This window comes from Barbatula barbatula (assembly GCF_947034865.1).
Source record: "Barbatula barbatula genome assembly, chromosome: 8".
Classification (NCBI taxonomy): domain Eukaryota; kingdom Metazoa; phylum Chordata; class Actinopteri; order Cypriniformes; family Nemacheilidae; genus Barbatula; species Barbatula barbatula.
The window spans coordinates 16,890,153-16,912,340 of NC_136771.1; the positions used below are offsets into that span (position 1 = coordinate 16,890,153).

The following is a 22,188-nucleotide window of genomic DNA, read 5'->3' on the forward strand; positions in this document are numbered from 1 at the left end:
GGCAAAATATCACAATAGAATATTCGAAACCGAATGCGCAGATACTGTTACTATGAGTTAATGCAACATTTTTAGATGGATTAAATAACAGAAATGACTTGGAAAGAAAAAACAACAAGAAAGGATAGGAAATTAAAATAGCTCATAAATTGTTTTCCTTGGTTCAGTGTTAGGCTTCATTAAAATATTACGTAAGAAAAAATGTCCACACCAAAATAAGACAATTAAAAAGGACAGACGTTGTAAAGAATACAAAGTATAGAAAATGCAGGCAGCAGGCACACATGCAGTCAAATTCACTATAGACTTACGTAATAGTGATTTCTGAGGAGGAGTTGTAATCCAGTCTGTAGGATCTGCAGTGCTGGACCTCAAAGCCGTATCCCTGACATTTATAACCATTAATGTTCATTGATACTACAGTCAATGGCAACTCTCCGGCGTTCTCCACTTTAAAACTCTTCTGGATGGCAAACAAGGGCCTACTCGACCGCAAACCTGTGAGAAAGAAAAGCTTTTAGACTGGTATTCCCCTATATATAATTGATTCTTCTTTTCATGACTTTTCAAATCATATCCTTGTTTTAATTACATTTTTATTAACTATTTATTACATGAGGCCTATGAAATGAAAATACTGTTCCAAACCCTATATACATTTAAGTTCTGTTGAACAAAAATATGTTTTTGAAAAACAAAAGCGTTCTAGGGCACCATTGACAACTATAGTAGTTGTTCCTACTAGTCAATGGTGCCGAATAACATTCTTCTCAATATCTTTCTTTGTGTTCAGCAGGACAACAACATTTCTACAGGTTTGGAACAACTTGAGGGTGAGTATTTTCATTTTGGGGTGACCTGTGCCCAATATATGGCTATTTACACGATATAAATTGGTTTGTGTTTAAATTGTACAGATTAAAGATAGAAAAAACAGATGAACGAGTTTGTGGGGTCGATCAGAAGCTTTCATACCATCTCTGCACTCCATGAGGGTGGACTGGGGCACATTAAAGCGCAGTGAGGCTGCAGGCCCGGGAAGTTTTCCTCCCACCCTCAGGAGCTCTTTGGCTCCAAAGCCTTTAACCAGAACCATGTCAAACACTGTCAGGTTGTTCCTGTTAAAGACAATACAGGCACAATAACTATATGTAGAGAACTGGAACATGATCAAATTTGGTAACATCAACAACAACTGAAAAGCTTTAATAGCATGGAGGTATTTTCTTTTCCCATTTCAATACTGTCACAAATTTTAATCAATCACCGCCTTTAGATCCTACCATAAGCTAGAGGATCAAGGTTGGTAAAATACCTGATAAGAAGCAGTGAGGTGACAGGTTTGTGTGCTGTGGGTCGAAAAGCCACTGAAACTGTTCTCGACTCCCACGGTTGAAGGAGGAACCTCAGCACGCTGCCTCTCTCACTCTCCTGTTCATACAGTACCAGAGTAACTACACACGTCACATTTACAATACACTGTACCACACATGTGATCGTGCAGCATAATTAACACATATTGATAGTGTTATTCACAGTATGTGACCTCACCTTATGGTTACCAGCCAACAGAGAAAACTCTGCTGTAGTGATATTTACTGCCAGTGGGCTAATATTAAACCTGGAACAGATACGTCAGATCACATTAACCTTGGGAACGAATACACGTCTAGGTATTAACACACACTTTTATTGCACACAAAACCTTATAAGTATTAATTAAGGGTGTTCATATTGCATTAGGTTTTCAATTTGAAGGCTATGGTGATTCAAGTTTACAGCATAATAAATCGATATCATTCTAGCGAGAGAGTGTGTGTTTGAGAGAGGGAGAGTTGTGTGTACCATTTGGTTAACATGTCAAGAGCTTCAAGTGGAGCTGGATATGAAGAGAGGGTTCTGATCTCCACTGACACCACTGAACCCGTTGGGTTCTTCAGAGTGAAATTCTTAACCTGTGCACAACAACAACATAAGGGTATGCACAATATATCGCTATAGCATATATGTTCTATGTAGTAAGGTAAATACTCTAGTCTAAAACTAGCATTATATCTGTCTGACATGATTTTTTTCCAGAATTGTGCTGCCCTAAAAATATCTTTGTGTAAATAAGCTTCCCTGTAGCTCAGTGGTAAGAGCATTGCGTTCACAACACAAAGTTGTGGGTTGGATCCCAGGGGGATTGCAGATGCCTATGTAGAATGTATAGGATAATGCAATGTAAGTCGCTTTGGATAAAAGCGTCTGCTGAATGCCTAAATGTAATGTAATGTAAATAACAACAGCCCCATTTCATAAACATCTTAATTCTAAGTTTCACCAAGTGCTTGACACAAAACACCCAAGCATCAAATTATCATTATTTAGTCACAATTTCATTTCACATCATGACATTTTTTTACTAAAATGCTAAAGCAGGGTGTCATCGAATCAAGAAATCCCTTGATTGGCTTTAGAGAATCGCAATTTTAGCAGGGCGGGCGGGACTAAAAAAAAAATCAGACCTTTAGCCAGAAGCACAAAATCAAGATCCGTTTCCACTGTTGCAATGTTGCAATGAAAACACACCTTAAATACACCTTTTGAATTAAACAACACACAACCCCACCCATTACGTGGAAAGAAGTATGTTGAAACGAGAAACCAGACTAGATCTATCAACATCTTTGTTTAAAACATGCTTGTGAAACACTGATTGTTTATGTACAGAACTTGTTCAATAACAAAGTCATGAGTTGCAGGTTCAAATAACGCATCAAATTAATAGTTACATAGTTACAAAGTTACATAGACTACTGTTATTAATTTATGTGTTAGTCTGTCTGTCAGGGACCTTTTGTTTTCAACGGGGTCAACCTATTTACATTTTCGGAGATGCAAATCAAGACCTATTCGGCTATAGGGTAGTTATTGGTTTAGACTCTTAACCTGTATAGGACCTTATTTGCATTTCATGAACAGAAGCTTTTCAAAAAAGCACTACAGACGGCACCCATGAAGTATCAAGTACCCAACAGGCATGATCAATCCCTAAAAGTGACAATGGAAACACAAATGGTCCTGGCACACAATAGCATGCTCACTATTTGCCCGGCAGTGGAAACGCGGCTAATGGTACAGCCTGCACAGGTGAGATTGGGCCAAGCCAAAAACTATTTTTACGACCCCATAAAACTTTCCTCATATAAACTACTTTCATGGGGCTTTTTTATGAACAATTTTCATCATTCGTTAACGAAGATCACCTGCAACCGACATACCTTACTATCATTGACAGGTGTGGCCTCAAAGTCTAGAGGTGAAGAGTGTTCTGCAGGGAGTCTGGGCCATCTGAACAAACCAAACACACAGAAGCATAACGTATTCTGATTTGTATATACCTGCATGTTTGACAGCATCTCTCTATATAAAGACCTTCGGATTTACATTGCCTACATATGTATCTGTTTGAATACAACAAACAAAATCGGTTTGATGTTTACAGGTATGTCTGCAGTTTAAATGTGTGTGTTACATGTTTACCTGCAGGAGAGCTCTGTGCTACAATGCCAATGGCTACAAAGTGCAGAGGCCAGGCTGCTGTCCACCCCCCAGAGAGAAGACGAGGATTCTGGGAGAAGGGATTGCTGCCACTCTGCACGTCCTACACATATGATAACTTTTAACTGTGAGCGAACTCAAGTAGTTATAATGTGCAGTGTAGAACAATGCCTAAATGTGTTTGACTGTGTGCGTCACACCTGCTCTGGACATGCGTAGAGGACAGATTCGCTCACACTCCTGGTTTGATTCAAACATAATATCTCCCTGCTGAGAAAATAAAATAATTAGAATACAATCTCAGGTAATGTCACAATGGGAATCTTTCCTAGGATTCATTTTTAAAGTATGTTTAAAGTATGTAAAGCCCTTTTAAAGGAGTAGTTCACCTTCAAAATGAAAAAGAACTTATCATCAACTTATCTCTGCAGCTATTTGTATATTATTGCGCCTGTTCTCATAGAATTGTAGAACTTGTAAACCTACAATATAAATAGTTGTAAAAACTAGCCTGTTTACACAGTGCATATTGATAAAAATGGTTTTATAATCCAAAAATAGTTCCTCCACAAGTAACATGGCTGGGTACAAAAGGTTAATGCAGTCAAAGGAAGTAACGTTTCAGTTCTTCGTGACAATTTAGAGTATAAAATTTTGCACATGACATGCTTTCATTCTGTACATTAATGAGACTAATTTCTTGATGGTTGAAGATATTTTGTCACTCATCCGATGTGGTCTAAGACAGCCTCACCTTTGCAGCAGTGGGGGATGTCTGGAGGTGAAGCTCCAGTGGGAGCCCCACACTTGTTGTCAGGGTTACAGTGGTCCTGACGTTGATGGGTGAAGATTTGTTGAGCAGCTGAAGAGACAAAAGCTTCCAGCAACCAGACCTAATGTTCAAGGACTTCGTAAAATTTGCCATCTGAAAAGAAATATACATTTTATTAAATGTAACAAAAAACCACTAGGTGGCGCAGAAACAACAAAAAAAGAGGAACTCTTCTCTATTTAGTGTGTATCCCAGTGTTTATACATGTTATTAGTGTTGTATAATACCATTTCTTGCTAAAAAATAAAGGTAGGAAAACCACATAGTATTTATTAAGAATGGGCATTTAAATATCTCCAAAACCACCTGAACAGATTTACATATTTTTAAACAATGGAACTCCCCATTTCGTCGCCAGTTTATTCTGCTGCCTGTCAAAAGCATTTGCGTTATCCTCGGTTTTCACTTTTACTGACAGAAGTCACAGAGCCTTTGCAGTCGAACACACCTCATGGCAAAACAGTGAGTCTCATGAGAAAATGGCGCTCAGCAGGACTACATTACAAAGGACATCCATGACCATGATTCACGAGTCCCATGACTTCCATCAACAACAACAAGAATCTCTCAACTGCTGACATTCCTAATAAAATCACTGAGCATTCTGCAACCCATTTCCCCTGCTCAATAGACAAGTGATTGCCATTTCAAGACTAAATGTCAGGTGAGAATAACCTTGAAGAGTTTGTGCTTGTGCTGGGAGAGGGAGATGTTAGTGATTCTGAAGGTGATGGGAAGAGGGTTGGTCAGCCACAGCTCAACATACTCCGAACCTCTCTGTTTCTGTCTGACCTGAACCAAAATCCTCAGCTCATAGTCCCACCATCTAAATCACACAATGAAAGAAAAAACAAGGTAAATAGACAGTCTAAAAAGCTTCTGAATTATAAAAAAGGTTTAAATAAATCAGGCAGACAGTTTTCGAGAACTCACACTCCCTGGCAATACATGTATTATTTATTTACTTTACCCTCAACCTTGGCAGTGTTGGCACTGCACTCACATTGTTGAACCAAACGGTTGAGCGTAATATGACTTTTTTTGGGCGTATTCATATTCGTCACCCAAAAGCGATTCAATCTGTTTATACACAAATCTTTACCTGCGTGTGACATCCAACAGTGGATACACATTCACTGTTCTGTCTGCTAATATCTGCAGGCTGTACTCTGCGGGACACCTTGTATTTTTAGCTGACAAAGACCCTGAAAGATAAGAAAATAAGCATATAATAAAAGAAAGCTTGGCATTTAAATTATACATCATCATCATGTTAAGCTAACAAAGAACCACTGACTTCTACAGAAGAGCGAGGCCACTTGTGTGAAGTTAGCAGCGGACGGCTGGAGCAGCTTCTCATTTAGTGCTACACTGCTGTCTGTTCTGGACAGGAGCTGAACTTCCTTAAAAACACAAGACGTGTCGCACAAGTTCAATGGGCCTCTTAAGCAAACAACATACTTAAAAAAAGTGAGTAAATACCTTAACAAAGAGCTTTTTAACCCCCGAGTTCAATATGTACACTCCTATTCTGGGATCTGCTGTGGGATAAAAATAAAAAGAGGAATGGGTCAATGTTTTTACTGCAATACAGTACAAACACACTCGGAAAAGAAAAACAGTATGGAACCACAGGGTGGCGTAGTAATGCCAAGAAAAACATGGCTGTTGGGGCGGTGGTGACTCAGGAGCTGCTTACAAACAGTTTCAAATGCAGGTTAGCGCAACCAAAGAACTGGGAAGTGACAGTATGAAGAGACAGTAGCACAAAGCTGGTATGATCGTTTTGGAAGTAAAAAAAAGGTTTATTTTGAAACCAAGGCCGATATCAAAATCTAAGTTATAAAATGGTATGTAAAAGGGTTTACATTCATAAAGCATTTATAACTTCACTGCATTCAGATGAACTACAGTGGGTCTTATCTTGCCAAAGATTATTTTACCAAACATTAACGCCCAGTTTAACAGACAAGGCTCGAGGCTATTCATACTAAAATGAATGTTCAACCTGTCTTAACTGAAAATAACTTGCCCTGACATATCTGAAAACGTCATATCTAAATATTACAGCGCCATTGTTTTGTGTCAGGATGCAAATGTTTTTTATAAAAGAGACTTCACCCGTCTCATACTTAAACAGTTTGTAGAATTTTTTAAGAACAGTCTCCTTGTACTTGGGATTCTGTGAACTCAATTTAACCGACTTGGTGGGTAATAAGATCAGAGATTAATCGGCTCACTGTTTATGACATGGCCAGTTAAAAGTGCACTTCATTAAAAGGTTATTAAGTAAAAACCAGTACTTCTTACAAACATATTTCAAACTACTACTACTATAACAATTAACTAAACTTTCACGTCTTTAATATTTGGTACCTTTGCACCATTTTAGTTCATTTACGCAATATCAGTGGGCACCACAAACCAATTGGTTGGGCCTGAATGGGTTCCATGAATCAATCCAAACAGAATGTGTGCAGGTGGAAAAAAGTCCAAAAGAGAAGTGTCACATTGTTTGACTGGCGCTACAGAACAGAGCCATGGTGGACCACACCACCAAACACACTGGTACACTGCAGGAAACCACAACACCAGCAACAACATAACATTTGTCTGTATTGAATCGAAGTTTTTTTTTTGTGGTACGAGATGGAGAAAAGATAAACATACGCATTGGTGCAAAACTTGTGTATCCATGGCTATAGACCAAGCTCTAAGGTCTCACGCATTCACACGCTCACACCTTATATTTCTCACGCTGAGAAATAAGAGATAACTTGACCTCAATAACTGATCTTTTGAGCTATGCTAAGACTTATTTCTTAAAACAGAGCATTCTGGTTAACATTCCAGTAATGTTTTAAACACAGCTTGACATAAATTCTGCAATCTTGCTGTATTTGTACAGTATGTACATTGAGCACTGCTTGTTTGGGGCCAAATTTCTTTTTTTATACATCATTTTAAAATATATAAAACTATTAATTTGAATTGGATAAATGTGTCTATTTTTGATCAGATTTACCAATTTGTACAATTTCTATTTGTGCTGGCCAATGACAACAATAGTAAAATTGAACTGCTAGAAAACCTTGAGAGAATTGGATGGGGCTGCGGGCCGTTGCTGAAACTTTGAGTGGCTCCTCTACTATCAGATGTGATCTCACTCCAAACTTTTGATAAACCTTGGGAGTCCTGACTATAGATGTCAGTATAAAGTTGCCACTGGGATTAATATGAATCAGCAAAGCGAGTAAAAGAATATGACTAAAATGAGTTTAAACCTATGTGAATCACTTTGGGTATTTCTGGCACAAATTATTATTAGAATGCTTTTGTAAAATGACATTTATACTGGTAAATGTACAAAATGCACATACAAACAGCATCTCCTGGTGGCGGGAGGACTAGCAGCACCAAAATATTCTCCAACACGTACGGTTTGAGTTTATCAAGGTGGGTAGGCATATCCCCTTTCTCAGATAGACTGATCTGAAGTGTGATTCTGCCTTCCTCAGATACTAAACACCAACCCTGCAAGAAAGGGGAGAAAGAGAGTGCAGTGTAAAACTGTAAGCTAAAAATGTCATCAGCATGCAAACACACCCATCCACACAAATCAAAGGAATGCAAAACCTTCCACTGACAAGACCTGCCCTGTCTCACTCTTAAATCACAAGCTAACCTTAATACGTGTGAGTGACTAGATTCCAAGACAGATAATAACACAATAATGAACAATGTCAAAGTACCATATGACTTATGTTTTGTACTGAATAAGTGTTATGATTTCAGTCATACCTGGGGTTGATTGTAGAACATCTTTGGTAAACTGCAGTCAAGCAGCAGACCTAAAATGGTTATATTAGAAGCATCTTCCTGCAGAGACAAGAGAAAAGCGATATTCAAACTCATCGGTTATAAGGACTAATGTAGATCACAAAGAGATGTGAAGTCACACAAAGAAAACATGACATTTACATTTATTCAGCAGATTCTTCAGGCAACATCAATGATTCAATACATTCCAAAAGTCCTCTGAATCTCTGAAATGGGACCTTTTTAATACCAGGGTTCCCAAAAAGGGGTTGGGAAATTGATGAAATTTGACCATCTGCAGTAATAGTTCATGGTTGATGTAAAACAATAATGAGGAAATAGCCTAACCACAAGTCATATATTACGATACCGTGTTCTTTTGTGTTGTCATTATGCACTTGTTTGGATAGACCTAATAAGTGCACTTGCGAAGTTGTGCGCAATGTTTGTATACTTTACCCAACTCCGATGATTGTGGGGGTCTCAAGTCCCTTGCACTGTTATTTTGGGGTCGCGGGACGAAAAGTTTAGGAAACCCTTTAGGAAACATTATTTTTAAATAATGATATTTATCTAAGAAATAGTTCGAAATAAGGGGATCCTGTTACGATAGGGGTAGAAAAAGGAATGGGTCATAATGGTGGTCTAGTCATTGTAGACTGGTTTATCAAAATGTTTTTAAACAATTTATTAGATTTTGTTTTGTTGTCTCTAATATTATTCTCTACAGCACATCTACTGTAAACATATTCAGACAGACGTCTCTGACCATGTTTCTACGTCTCGCACTGTAAGCTCCTATTAGTTTATCAGTCATTGATATAAATATTTTTCTATTGTCTAAATATTGCCGGAATGTGAGAGAGCGAGATGTAGACACACCCTGACGTTCGCTGCAGTGGTTTCGTCCAAACAGTTCAGAGCTCAATTTTACTGTGGCCGCTAAAACTGAACAGCATCTATATTTAAACTTGTTTATGGAAGACAAGCACCTGCAGAACATCCATTTGAGATCAAACAGACTACATCACCTACTCAATTTCTGAGACAGGCCTCATCCCCAATAATAGAGTAAAGAGATGAAACAGAGTGGGTCTGAGATGTTACTCTCTATAGTTTTACATGATCGGATGCTCAAGTGCCATGTATGTATTTGTGTCACTTTTGCATTCTTATCTCTTTTTACTATTCACACAAGATTACTGTTTAACACACAAACTGAGCAAACACGTGCTTTCATGCAGGTAATAAAACAAAAATAATACAACATGGAGTGTTGTCAGCTGCATTCACATCATTATTGTGTGTGTGTAATAGCTATGGCAGTAAGAGTCGGGTGAATCACTCAGCTGTTGCTGGATCTCATATGTCATGTAGCACAAAGGATGGTAAACTAATACAGACAGTGCATTATAATATTTAAAAAAACATGAATGCAGACAGTACCTGAGTTTGTGTTAGCTTAATGCTTTGTATGTGAGGAAATATTAGAATGCTGTCTTTTTTGTGGATGTCCTTAACAGATCCATCATGGACTCCAACCCCAAAAACCTGAAAGACATTTTACATTGTCAAAAATACCTTTTGTAAATTATCATCAGTATGTTAGACATTTTCTATGTGACCTGCTTGCTTAAACTAAATGCTAATATGATGCCCGAGTGCAGATTGCTCAGTTGGTCATTTTACAATGTGGTATGTTTTGGAGGGTGGTTGATCAAATAAATTTGTTGTTATAACATACATTAATAATCCCACTAGCATCTAGAAATATACGTCACTGCACTGGATTGTTTTAACCAGTGGTTGGGTAAATATGAACTAACCCGACGGCTGGCTTTAAATTAACCTATGCTGTTTCAACTCATGGTTGGGTCAAATAGACATTTTTAAGTTAACTTGCACCAACCGTGTAGTTGCCAAATATAACATGACAACGAAAGGTTTAACAACAAATCGTAGGCCACTTCAGCAATTCTGTCATTCAATATAATAATTAGGCATTGAACCTTTTATTGCAACAATTAGAAACAGTAGAGCAACTTTTTTGTCCATTGTTCGCATCATCTCAGGCAGTTGACTGACTTCTCTGTTCACAAACTGTTCCGTTAATGATTTGGGTCGAGAGTATTAATTTCTTTCACATTAACTGCGCTGCGTCAAAATGAAATTGCCTTGGTAGCATACAGCAAGTAAGTGCTAGTCGTCAGATTGCTATGCCATGATCCATTTGTGAGTGAAAGTATCAGAAAGTATCATGTGATCTCAGCATGACAGCTCACTTGACAAATTATATGAGTGGAGTTTTCATCAAGTGATTCTGAACGGCTTTTATGCTTAAAACTATATTATAAGACATTTTTATAAAAATAATGTATAAAGAGAAAGAAACCAAATAAACAACCTCTTAAAGGTCAAGTCGTTTCTGCTCCACAAGCAACACCAAACAAATTGCAACAGACCCCCCCCCACTTGCTAGAATTCATTTGGCAATAAATATTTTAAGGGCATTCATATGCGACTTCATCAGAGCAGAGTGCCTCCATCTGCAATAAGTTGGGTACAAATAGTCCCGCTCCAAAACTTGCATCATTATTGTAGCCAATGTTTTATGGTGCAGCTCAAACAGACTGCAAATCCATTTACTGCTGCCAGTGTCTCAAAAATGACACGCTTCACCTTTAAACAGCTTCACAGAACTTGCCTGGTATGATATCACCCCATGGGTTGATGTGTTAATAAATAATGAGATTTCTTCATTGCCCTCCACTGTGGGGAGGAAAACTATTTTAAAAGATGTTCTCCCTTTGGGTGGAATCACCTGTAATGAGAAAGACAACACACTCTTACCACAACAGGAAGGTCATTTAACTCCCATTATATCTATGTGCGTGTATGTGTAAAAAATACACCAAATGTTAAAATGGGGCATGCACATACCCTTCTGTGGAAAGCAGGCATGTGAAAATGTCTGCTGGATGTAAACACAGAGAGCAGAGAGACAGGGAGCTCCTGGCTGGGATTGTAGATGTATACGGTTTCAGCTCTTGGCAGCCCCACAGGCCTGCAAAAAAAAGTTAGAAATGAAAAACAACTGCGCTTTTGACGTTAAAATCACATTTGTTTGAATGTTTCTATTGAAGCATGTTGTAATGAACTGTACCCACTGCACAGTGTGTGAAAGGGAAAACCAGCTTTAAATGACCGGTATCTTGTAGAATGTTGTGCTTATATGAACATATCTCATTGAAGTAAAAACATGTTCAAATGGGATCATTTATGTATGTCTCCTGACACAAACAGCAAACAATAAAAAAACATTTATTTTCTGAAGCGCACAGTTCTCCGCTATGCACACATTTACACCACTAGTGTAAAGATGAAAGTAAATGTCATTTAAAGCCACACAGGGTTGCATCACATTCATCTATTAAAAGACTTCTGTTGACCTTTCAAAGCCGATTCCTACCACAGAAAGCTTAACAGCTTGGCTTTTCATATCGCAATGTTCCTGTGGCCAGCATGAAAAGACATGTGTGAATTTTACAAAGGTGGCCAATGAAAACAACTCCATATACGCTGTTGTTTTAGACTTACAACTGTGGCCACAGATGATGAAGTAAAAAAACCACTGCGTAACAGTTTTCAAATTTTTGTCTGTGCAGTTGCAGAAACTTTCACGTGCTGTTTAGTTTCACCATCTGAAAAAAAATGCTTCAGATGTTTTTTTTTGTCTGTGTTTTTAACCAACTACATAACATATGATATTCTATTCTAGGCTTTCACAAAACACACCTTGCGTGTTAGATTGCCTCAAAGGTGAAAAAATGAAAACAATTCCAGATGGTGAAACGTTTATTTCTGGCACTCAATCGCATGACATCAAATGCAAGAAATGGAGTGAGAGAATCTTTATATTTTTACCCTTCTATATTGCAGGAGTCTTGTGGATTTACACGGTGACATTTTTACAGATGAATCAGCAATTAAAACGGATCACTGGCCCTTCACCAACTGTATTCACCCAATCAATACTGACCTTGTAAATATGCAAATTAGCATTTAACAGTAAATAAAATGCCATTGTAACCTTTAGGAGTTTTTATTTTGCAGATGTTTTATTCCCTTGTGCATCAATTTAGAGGGGCGATTTAATATTGTTTCATGCATTCTGACTTTACAATGTTAAACTTGCTGGCTTCTCATGCTTAACAGGGTCAACTTGTGAAAAAAAGGTTTGTATAAGTTTGTTTTATTTCGAACACAAAAAACGTTGCGTAGCAACTTTTCTTAGTCCCATGGCAAGGCGAAAAAAATAAGACTACATGCATATCAACCAGCAAACGACAGGAAGACCCGCCTACCATCAAGATGCAGCGTCAAAATGAACAGTGCTGTGGGCCTGCAGCTGCAGCTCTTTACTCTTGCGTTACACTGTATAAAACTGAAATTTTACAGAATTTTCTATTATTTTTACAGATTTTGCATGTGAAATGTAAAAAAAAGATTATTGTACTGGTTTTTTTTTACATATTTTTATGTATTTTTTTATTTACAGATACATTTAGAATAAAAGACCGCAAATTTACAAGAAAAACTGGGGGGGGGGGGTGTAATTTTACAGGGAAAACCTGTTATTCTACATTTATTCTAGAAATACAAAACTTTACAGAATTACCGAACAAGAGAAAATTACAGAACAAGACAATACATTTAAAAGTTAAATGGAGAAAACTATTTAATATATGTAATGTATGGATTTTTTCTGACAGTGTAATGAGAAGTTGGTAAACGTGTGTTTGAAGATGGCGGACATGAACTGCACATGGTAAGTGAAACAAAGTCATGAGTCTGTGTTTGTTGGCAATCGGCAAACATTTTTTCACACTTTCAATGACTTAGTTTTTTCCTAGAATCAGTTCTCATAACTACCAAACATTCATTCATTTTTTGAATTTTAACCCCTTGTATATATATCTTCAATATTTTTATACTTTTACTAACTTAATGCAAGTTTGATAGTTAAAAGAATTCATTTTCAGAGTTTTACCTAGTTTGTTTACATAATGCCACATCTATTGCGCCTTTATTGGGAAAACTGTACTAAGGGGCTTCTGAACTTCTACATCAAAATCAAGCTCACCTTTTATCTCAGTTAAAGAAACTATGAAAAATTGGGGAAATTTTCCAAGGACCCCCTTATAATCCTCATGCCGATTAAACATAAGTTTACTGACATTTGTACTCCTAGATGAAGTAGGAATTATTTATATTTTATACTTTTCAATATACTTAAGTCAAATACTTAAGGTGAGTTTCATAGAAATGAACTTAAATTGAATTTGAATAAATAAATGCAAGTACCATCTCTATACTTTTAAACACAGGGTCATTTTTATTCAGATTACATTTTGACTGCACAGCATTTCTAATTTTCAAGTAACAGATCTTAATTGTTTTAGAAAATGAACAGTAACAAGACCGGCAAAGTCCTAATGAACAGTTCATTTATTACGTTTCATGGCAAAAGTGCTTTGAGGAATTATATAAAAACAACAATTGAAAAATCAACACATTCTCCAAGAAAGGAATAAATATTTACATGGTAGGGCCATTCAAGTCTTATAAGGATGATATATTTTCAAATTACTATAAATATGGACATTACAAACCTTTACTACTGGTTGTCTCTATTGACATCAACCTGAAAAGTCAACAGTTTATGAGGGAGCTTCTGTCCATCTATCACAAGAGAAGGTAAAACACTGAAAAGGGAATGTCAACATAAAGATACTGTTTATCTACCTTTAGATTCGCTGGTGCTCTTACCAGACATGTTTTCTCTACATGTGTAAGCTTGGCTGTGTAAGACTGGCAAAGTCCTAATGAACACAGTTAATTTTAAAACCAGTTAAGAGCTTACTTAAGCGCTTAACACAATTAACTTAGTGCCCCTTATTCAAATTATTGGCAGAAAACTGAACAACATCATTTTCAGTTATTTAGCCTAGTCCTAAATATTTGCATTAGGCTCTATCAAAGTCTTATAACACATATTTAAACATCACTCACATCAGTAACTCACTAAATTAATGCGAAGGATGAGCCTGTTCTCCTACAACATAGTTCATTTATTCTTGGAGTGATGGTTGACAAACAGACTCTAAGATCATCCTCCACTTGTAAACGCGCCCTGTACTTATTCTTCATTGCAGTCAAAACGGAATATGATGATTCACAGAGGTACGTTGTAGGAAAAGGGAGCAATATTTGCATCTCCTCAGCAGTGAGTTCGGGATACTCATGTGAGAGCGAGGGCTGGAATCGGGCCTTCAATGTCCTATCACAGGATAAGTCCAATAGCTGCTTTTCTGCCTTACCTGTCAGGCCATTTGCTGTTGCAGCTGGTGCAAAGGGATCGCGCACCCAGTCCCAAGCATCAGTGTTCACATTGGAGAAGTATGAGCTGATGTGCTCGCTCAGTGATGTGAGATCGCAACATTCCTCACTGTTATCACAGAAAAGTTGTTTGTGTGGAGAAACTCATTCATACAAGGTGGGGGAACATGTCTGTTATCCCGTCTTGTATCCTTCTCCATAGGACTGTTTTATTCATGAAGGAAGTGATTTTGTCGCTGACTTCAAGGACGGATGTGTGAACTCCTTGGATGGAGAGGTTGAGGCTATTCAGCATGTTGAATATGTCGGCAAGATATGCCAACTTGGCCATATTCTCTAGGTCTGTAAAAAACTGTGCGATTTTGGGTTTTTCCGCTCTCATAACTCTGCATAACTCTGCATAACTCAAACACCCGCTGCAAAACTTCACCACGAGAGAGCCATCGCACCTCACAGTGATATAGCAGTGCGTCATGTCCAGCATCCATATCCGGGCAAAGTTGTCTAAACAAACGTGATTGCAGTACCATTGACATCAGAAAATGAACTGCAGTCACAGCTGTGTTAAAACCAGAGTGAAGATCTGGTCCCATGTCTTTGGAAGCGAGTGCTTGCCGGTGTAGCATACAGCGAGTCGCCATAATCCTCAGATTGACAGACTTTATCCGTCCCGTTACTCCACTCTTCGCCGGTCATCGCCGCTGCGCCATTCCGCACAAACAGCCACACATTTTTCCGAACTCAGTCTCGCTTCAGTAATGAAAGTATCCAACAGTCTGAATATATCCTTACCTGTTGTCCTACCTTGCACCTCCTTGCAGAACAGAACGTCCTCCAAAATGTCTCCTTGCCAGGGTATTGCTCACATGAAAGCAGTCTATCCAGAAGATGTGACTGAATGTCAGCCGATAGTTCTTCAATTCTCCTTCTCACGGTGTCATTTGAAAGCGGTACAGCTCTGGGTTTATTAGCTGCCTCTGACCCAAGCTCAGCTTCACACATTTCAACTGCCGCTAGAAGAAGTTCTTGTCCAATTGAGTGCGTCGTCTTACTTTTTGCGATCCGTTGAGCCACCAAATATGAAGCCCTCGGTGCTTTTTCTGAAGTTGTGGCGAGGTTCACCAGTCGTGTTTTCTGATGCATGTATTCCTCACTCTTTCGGTGGAAAAAAAACATTGTTTTGTCCTTAAGCCCCAGGTGTTTCGTCATCAGATGCCGCTTTAGCTTGGCAGGCTTCATTAGCTAGCACCTGAAGACAAACGACACATTTTGGTCTTCCGTCGCTGTTCTGAATTAAACCAAGCTCGAGATAATTGTTGACATATCTTCTTAAACTGGTTTGAGCTTAGCATCACTTGAAGAAGTGGAGGGTTTTAAATCCATCGCATCCATCCATCGCAACTAGCTAGCTAAACATCAGCAGGAGCTGTGCTAAGTGCGTCCTGAGCAAAGTGATGTGATTGAGTGAGGTTTTGATTTACGTGAAACAATCATTTGAGAGTTTTGATTGGCCCAAAGCTAATGTAAGCAGGAGTAATTGGATCAATATTTTTTTGTTTTATTGGCGCAGTGGTTCCCATGTGTACTAATGCAATTTTTAATGATATGGCATAACTTTAATCATTTATTGCAAATTATTTTGCGGACTCCCAAGCTATGGCTCGCGGACCCCGGGGACCCCAGTTTGAGAACCGCTGGTGTAGACTACAACCAGCATACTGTGTAGGGCTGAACAATTTAAAAAAATAATCTAATTGGAGTTTTTTTACCAATATTGCTATTGGGATTAATATTAGCACACACAAAAACTGACACTGCGCAGCATTATCCACACAAAACTGCCCAAAACCGCCCAGACAATTGATGTGCTATTCCTCTTTTACATTTTAGTTTCCTCAGTGCCACGTTCTGTTGAGCCCGAGGCCATTACCAAATGTATTGCTTTAAATGCAGACGTGCAGGAAGCGGGCTTAAATAGAGACAGGCTCAGTCGCTGCATGTGGTGAAACGCGCTCTTCAGCCGCAACTATTGTTTAAATACAGTAGCGAGGTAAGCACGCTGAAAAAGAGAGTGACGCAGTCGCTACACGAATGAGGTGCAATGCTCTCTCTGCAGTCGCAGGCAGTCACCACGAGAGAGCAAGATAAGGTCCAGTCTCGAGCACTTGTAGAGAAAGCTGCGAGCCGCACATTTTCTATGCATTTCTCAATGCTTTTGAGATGGTACTGGTCCGCTCAGAGCAGGGTGGCATCAAACTGTACATCCCTGTAATTAATCGCAGTCTTTGCGGTAAGAACCGTTTTATCACATCGCAAATTAAATTAATCGTTCAGCCCTAATACTGTGTTGTCAAAGTTGACAAGCACTTTTTAATACTTTTATTGGTTAGTTATTTGCAAAACACTGTGACCAACACAAAGGGTGACCAATAATAATGATTTATGGCAAGAAATAAAAATCACGAGGTTTCGGAAGGACAGCAGCGATTTCAGTTGCTTTTATAAAAATGCCATAGGAAAATTTTTTTACTGGTGTGCAATGTTAGACAAAAAAATTTCACTGATATATTTTGAGGTTATTTTCAGTTAAGACAGCTCAAACATTCATTTTAGTCTAGGACTATCCTTAAGCCTTGTCTGTGAAACTGGGCATAAAATGATTTAGCGCACGATCTACACATACAGTAGCTTGTCCAAACAAAGGTTTGCAACCATATTTATATAAGTACTGGAACAGACATTCAAACACAACCACTAGTTCTAGCAGCCTTCACATGAAAGAAGTGAAGTAATCTCCAAACTCTGCCACTGTCCTCAAGTCGGAAGAAAACCAAGCCATATTTGGCCATCCTGTCTGCAGAGGAAGCGACCTTTAGATTTGAAACTGAGCAGACATTCTAAAATCACATGATGATGTTCTTCTATCAGAGGTATATACAGAAGTGTTCACAACACAATATCTGTGGCATGGGGTTCATCATCACCTCTGTTGTAAAAACAAACAACAAAAAAGCATCTACGCATGTACAATGTGAGCCTGTAGGGCAAAAACCCCAAATAAACTAAATATTTCCACCGTGGCTGGGGGTCCAGAGCATTTATGATTCAGAAGCATGGACTGGATCCACTTCATTAATGTGCATGCACCAGCCTTGAAGTCAATGGATTGAACAGTTTGTGAGATCCGTGGAATAGATGCATTTAAATATAAAATATAAGAGGATATAACTGGCAAAAATATATTACATAAATGTTCCTGAGAGCGCGTGTGATGTGATTCTCCGTTGTGAAGACGCGTGGCTCTATTTAACCAACCAAAATAGGCAAAACATTTTAAAACGACATAGGCTGTCTGCGCAGCCTGCAAGAAGTTGAACACATGCTCAAGTCGGGGGCCTTCGATTAGCATACTGCTGACAGTACAGTTAATCAATGGGGGAGGTTCATTAAAAACTGACCATCATGTCTAGCAAATCGCAACGTCTCACACCGCGATTCGATTAAACGCTCAGCCTTAGCGGTCAGTCATAAGTTTAACTGGTTGTGCATATTTGCTGTTATTCTGCATAACAGTGACATTTTATCAGATAAATGGTTTAGTGCAGTCAGTTGCATATGTTTAGTTCACTGTCCCCATTAAGAAGAACTGTGTTCAGAAATGGTGTAGGCTGAGATTACTGTAACTTCATAGAAATCTTGGGTTGCAATAACCATTGTCTATAATTCTCAGGTGGCTCGATTTAGTTGGCAAGGTAAATCAATCTCAGTGTGTGTATATGTAACAGCTTAGCATGTAGACCATACACAAATAACATGCTGGCTTTGGACTGTGGTGCTGTTTCAGAGTCAAATGTTTAAATTAAGAATTCTTACTGCGTTCCAAACTCCAGCGAGGGCGGCTGAAACAGGAGCTGTCTCCCACTCTCCTGTATGTAAAAAGAGGAGCTAAAGAGGAGAAGAAAGAGAAATGATGTAAGACAAACAAGTTTTAAATGTAGGTATGTGTACACATGTACTGTATATATACAAACAACAGTTTAAAACGTAGCCCATGATTGCATGAATAATGATGATTTAATCAAGGTTTGCGTCATCTTTTATGAACTCATTTGTTTTTCTTAAGATTAGATTTTGACCTGAGAAACAGATTAAGCATGTTGCTGATTCAAAGAGGAGATATGGGAATAGCTACCACACATTGTGTCTAACGTTCCCATATGTGAACAGATAACAAAGGCTGCAGGCTTGCTGGCATCCTTGTTGGGGCATGACTCTAGTCTATGTTGAGTCACACGTCTGCCAAACTACCTTATACAACACTAATGCACAGTGAATCACAGTAAAAGCTTATTTCAGAATTCTCAGGTTCATGCTAGGATGAAATTTAGGTCATTTACAAACCCTGTTACACATTTGGTGAGCACTACACCATGCTCTTAGGTTGACGTCACATCAAAAACCAAATAAATGATATTGAAATAGACGATACACCATACAGTTGGTGTGCAATAGGGTAAGAGGAAACAACAAACAACAGGAAGCCAAAGTGGGCGTCAGGTCAGCACTAAGTCACACATCAATATCTGTGTTCATACTACCCTATTACTTGAGTTTACTTCAATTGTCTGTTTTTCTAAATTCATCTTATATTAGACATGTTCAACAATGTTGGTTATGTCGGTGAAAAACCCAGCTCAAATCGTCCTACGATGTTGTAATGTTGTAAGCAACCTTTTTGTAAAAAAATTTGAGATGCACCAATATGTGACCCTGGATCACAAAACCAGTCTTAAGTCCATGAAGATATTTTGTACCTTTCCCTCTGTAAATATATAAAATCCTTATTTTTGGGAGTGGATGGCCTGCAACAGCGCCTCTCATTAACAACTTTAAAGGCGATTTAGATTTTTTTGCACCCTCAGATTCCATGGTTATAAACGGTTGCATCTCTGCCAGATATTGCCATATCATTTAGTCATTTTTTAACCACACATCAATAGAAATCTTAAGAATTACGATTTTGTAAAAATAATCTGTATCAGACGATAAAAGCAATACAATCCACATAAAAACAGACTATGATGAGGCGCTAAATAACCAGTCAATCAGAAGAGAAAAGGAAATTGAAATGAATTTGTGCTCTGTATATAGAAAACGTTCAGAAACATCACCAGTTTGATGTTCAATGTCGTTAAATTAATTAACATTCAGCAAATTAAGAAATATTTAATCTTCAGAATTGGTAACAGCAGATTTCACAGCAAATAATCGGCTATCAGTATTGGTAGACAAATTTCGTATCTGTGCATCTCTAGTAAAATATAACCTAAATATCCTAAGGGTAACTCCACCCAAACGTTCTGTCATGAATTACTCACCCTCTAGTTGTTCCAGACATGTAAACATTTCTTTGTTCGGTTGAACACAAAGAGAGATATTTTGGAATAATGTGGGCAACCAAAAGTTCTGAAGCACCATTGACTGCCAAAGTAGGAAACATTTAAATGGTTGTCAAAAGTGCCCCAGAACTGTTTGTTTTCCTATATTCCTCAAAATATCTTTTGTGTTTAACAGAACAAAAAAAAGATTTGTTTCCTACTATGGCAGTCAATGGTGCTTCAAAACTGTTGGTTGCTAACATTATTCCAAAATATCTCTCTTTGTCTTCAACCTAACAAAGACATTTATAAATGTTTGGAATAACTAGAGGGTGAGTAATTAATGACAGAACTTTTGGGCGGGGTTACAGTTTAACATTGACTAGTAAAAACAATCTGTAAAATTTAAATTGAAAATAAGGGTTGAATTAGATTTTGAGACCTTGGCCTGGCTTTCACATACAGGGTCACATATACCAAATATGGGCCATTTATCGCCCTGGCGGATTATCGACGTCTATATTAAGCATTTTTATGATTATCGACATGGGTCATTTTCAATGCTGGTTTGCAGATAAACTTATTTTTTGTGAAACGCGCTATTTGGCTGTAATGCAACCAACCCCCGGTGTGGCAACACGCCACTATCTGGCCAGGAGCAATGCCCACCCATCTGATTTGCTGAAAGTCCCGAGTCCGGCCAATCAACGCAGAAGGCTTTGGACACTAAAGGATTGCACTCTCGCACTGAAAGCATTTGCTAGCACGAGCTGGTTCAGTGACCGTGCATCAGCTGACGGAATAGGCTTTTGCACATTATTTCAAGTCATGTGACGCACGTTATAATGCCCGTCTTGGCAAGTATACACATAAGAACATGAATGTGAACAGCATCTGTTATAAGTGTTATTCCTATATATCTTAACAAAAATAAAGATGTGGCAGCGTGTTACTGCGGAGAAAGACTTAAATACTCCAGTAATGTGGTCTTAAAAAAAGACTAATACATGATTAGAAACTGTGATTGGTCTACTTATATTTACGTGTACTCATTATCTACAAGATGCTTTGCTTTTGTAAAAGAATGAAAATATACAGGCTGTGCATTCAGCCATCTTTCTGTGCATGCATCTTTCTAAAAATCCTCATTAAACTGACTAAAACTCTGCGAATACTCATCATAGAAACGTAAAGCACTAAAAAGTCTAAAGAAAGTTTGAAGTGTCTACTTTTAAACGATTTAATTAATATTCATATTCTCTGATTATGTACTATGTATAAAAGTAAAGACAGGTACAGTTCCTCCAGCATCAGCTCATTATGTGATCACATCCTTATGCACAGCGCACTTTCACATAATCTGCACAAGCCCCAAACAACGGCACAACAAAACAATTCAAACAAAGAGGAAAGGTTTACATCCTGTTTAAAATAATTCAACACTACTTTTTTTTAGACTTATATATTGGTTCAAAATATTGGTTATTGGTCTACTTGATGTGTAATAATCAATATAGACCATGAAAAACACATATCGGTCGACCCTTAATGCCAATCCTCCTTTTTTAACATAAAATTATTGTTGTTTTTTTATATTTATTAAGACCTGAGCGGAACAGAAAATCTGTTGAGTTAGAGGGGAATCCTTCCATTCTGCATATTATCTGTGGCTTATCTAGGCTTTCAACGGCTGAGATTCCTGATAGTAAAATGCATATATCCAACGAACACTAACTGCAAGAGAAGTCACTGTACAAGTGCCAGGAAATAAGATATGAGCATACATGATATGAAACAAGAACTTCTTAAACCAGGCATTAGCCAAAGCTTCTGATGATGTGTTTATAGCTGTAAACAGCTTTCAACATTCTCCGTAAAATAATTCCATGTGAACTTAGAACTGCACCAGACATGGATCCACTTCAAAAACAGGTCACGAGTTCTTGACCCTAATATACCCTGTCTGCCGTTATCACAGTGGTAAAACCGCCTTACAGACACGCTTGTACACATTCACATCATTAACAACCTTCTCGGCAGCCACCATAATCTAAACGCTGGACTAGACAGAATTCAAGTGCCTCAACTATCGCTGAGTGAGTATATAAAAAGACACAGGGTAGATCCGATGCCTGGTCAAGCGGAGTTCAACAGCAGCACGTGTTATCAAATGGCAACTGGTGGGTGGTGAGAGCGGCTATAGGACCTATCAAGATG

The 22,188-nt window shown here is 38.2% G+C and overlaps 1 protein-coding gene across 3 annotated transcripts in view; it reads right to left on the reverse strand.

The window, feature by feature from the left end:
* tmem131l (transmembrane 131 like) overlaps positions 1–22,188 on the reverse strand; it is a 42,267-nt gene that overhangs the window by 5,734 nt on the left and 14,345 nt on the right. For 2 of the 3 annotated variants that reach the window (XM_079463387.1, XM_079463389.1), the window contains exons 4-22: positions 18,467–18,538; positions 11,135–11,258; positions 10,899–11,015; positions 9,641–9,745; positions 8,177–8,254; positions 7,756–7,909; positions 5,858–5,916; positions 5,673–5,778; positions 5,478–5,580; positions 5,051–5,201; positions 4,298–4,468; positions 3,744–3,813; positions 3,526–3,646; positions 3,264–3,333; positions 1,846–1,955; positions 1,552–1,621; positions 1,316–1,431; positions 976–1,118; positions 312–498 (exon numbers count right to left, since the gene is read on the reverse strand). In XM_079463387.1, the coding sequence (XP_079319513.1) occupies positions 312–498; positions 976–1,118; positions 1,316–1,431; positions 1,552–1,621; positions 1,846–1,955; positions 3,264–3,333; positions 3,526–3,646; positions 3,744–3,813; positions 4,298–4,468; positions 5,051–5,201; positions 5,478–5,580; positions 5,673–5,778; positions 5,858–5,916; positions 7,756–7,909; positions 8,177–8,254; positions 9,641–9,745; positions 10,899–11,015; positions 11,135–11,258; positions 18,467–18,538 (2,127 nt within the window). The remainder of the gene's footprint in view (positions 1–311; positions 499–975; positions 1,119–1,315; positions 1,432–1,551; positions 1,622–1,845; positions 1,956–3,263; positions 3,334–3,525; positions 3,647–3,743; positions 3,814–4,297; positions 4,469–5,050; positions 5,202–5,477; positions 5,581–5,672; positions 5,779–5,857; positions 5,917–7,755; positions 7,910–8,176; positions 8,255–9,640; positions 9,746–10,898; positions 11,016–11,134; positions 11,259–18,466; positions 18,539–22,188) is intronic. The other variant, XM_079463388.1, reaches the window with a different exon arrangement.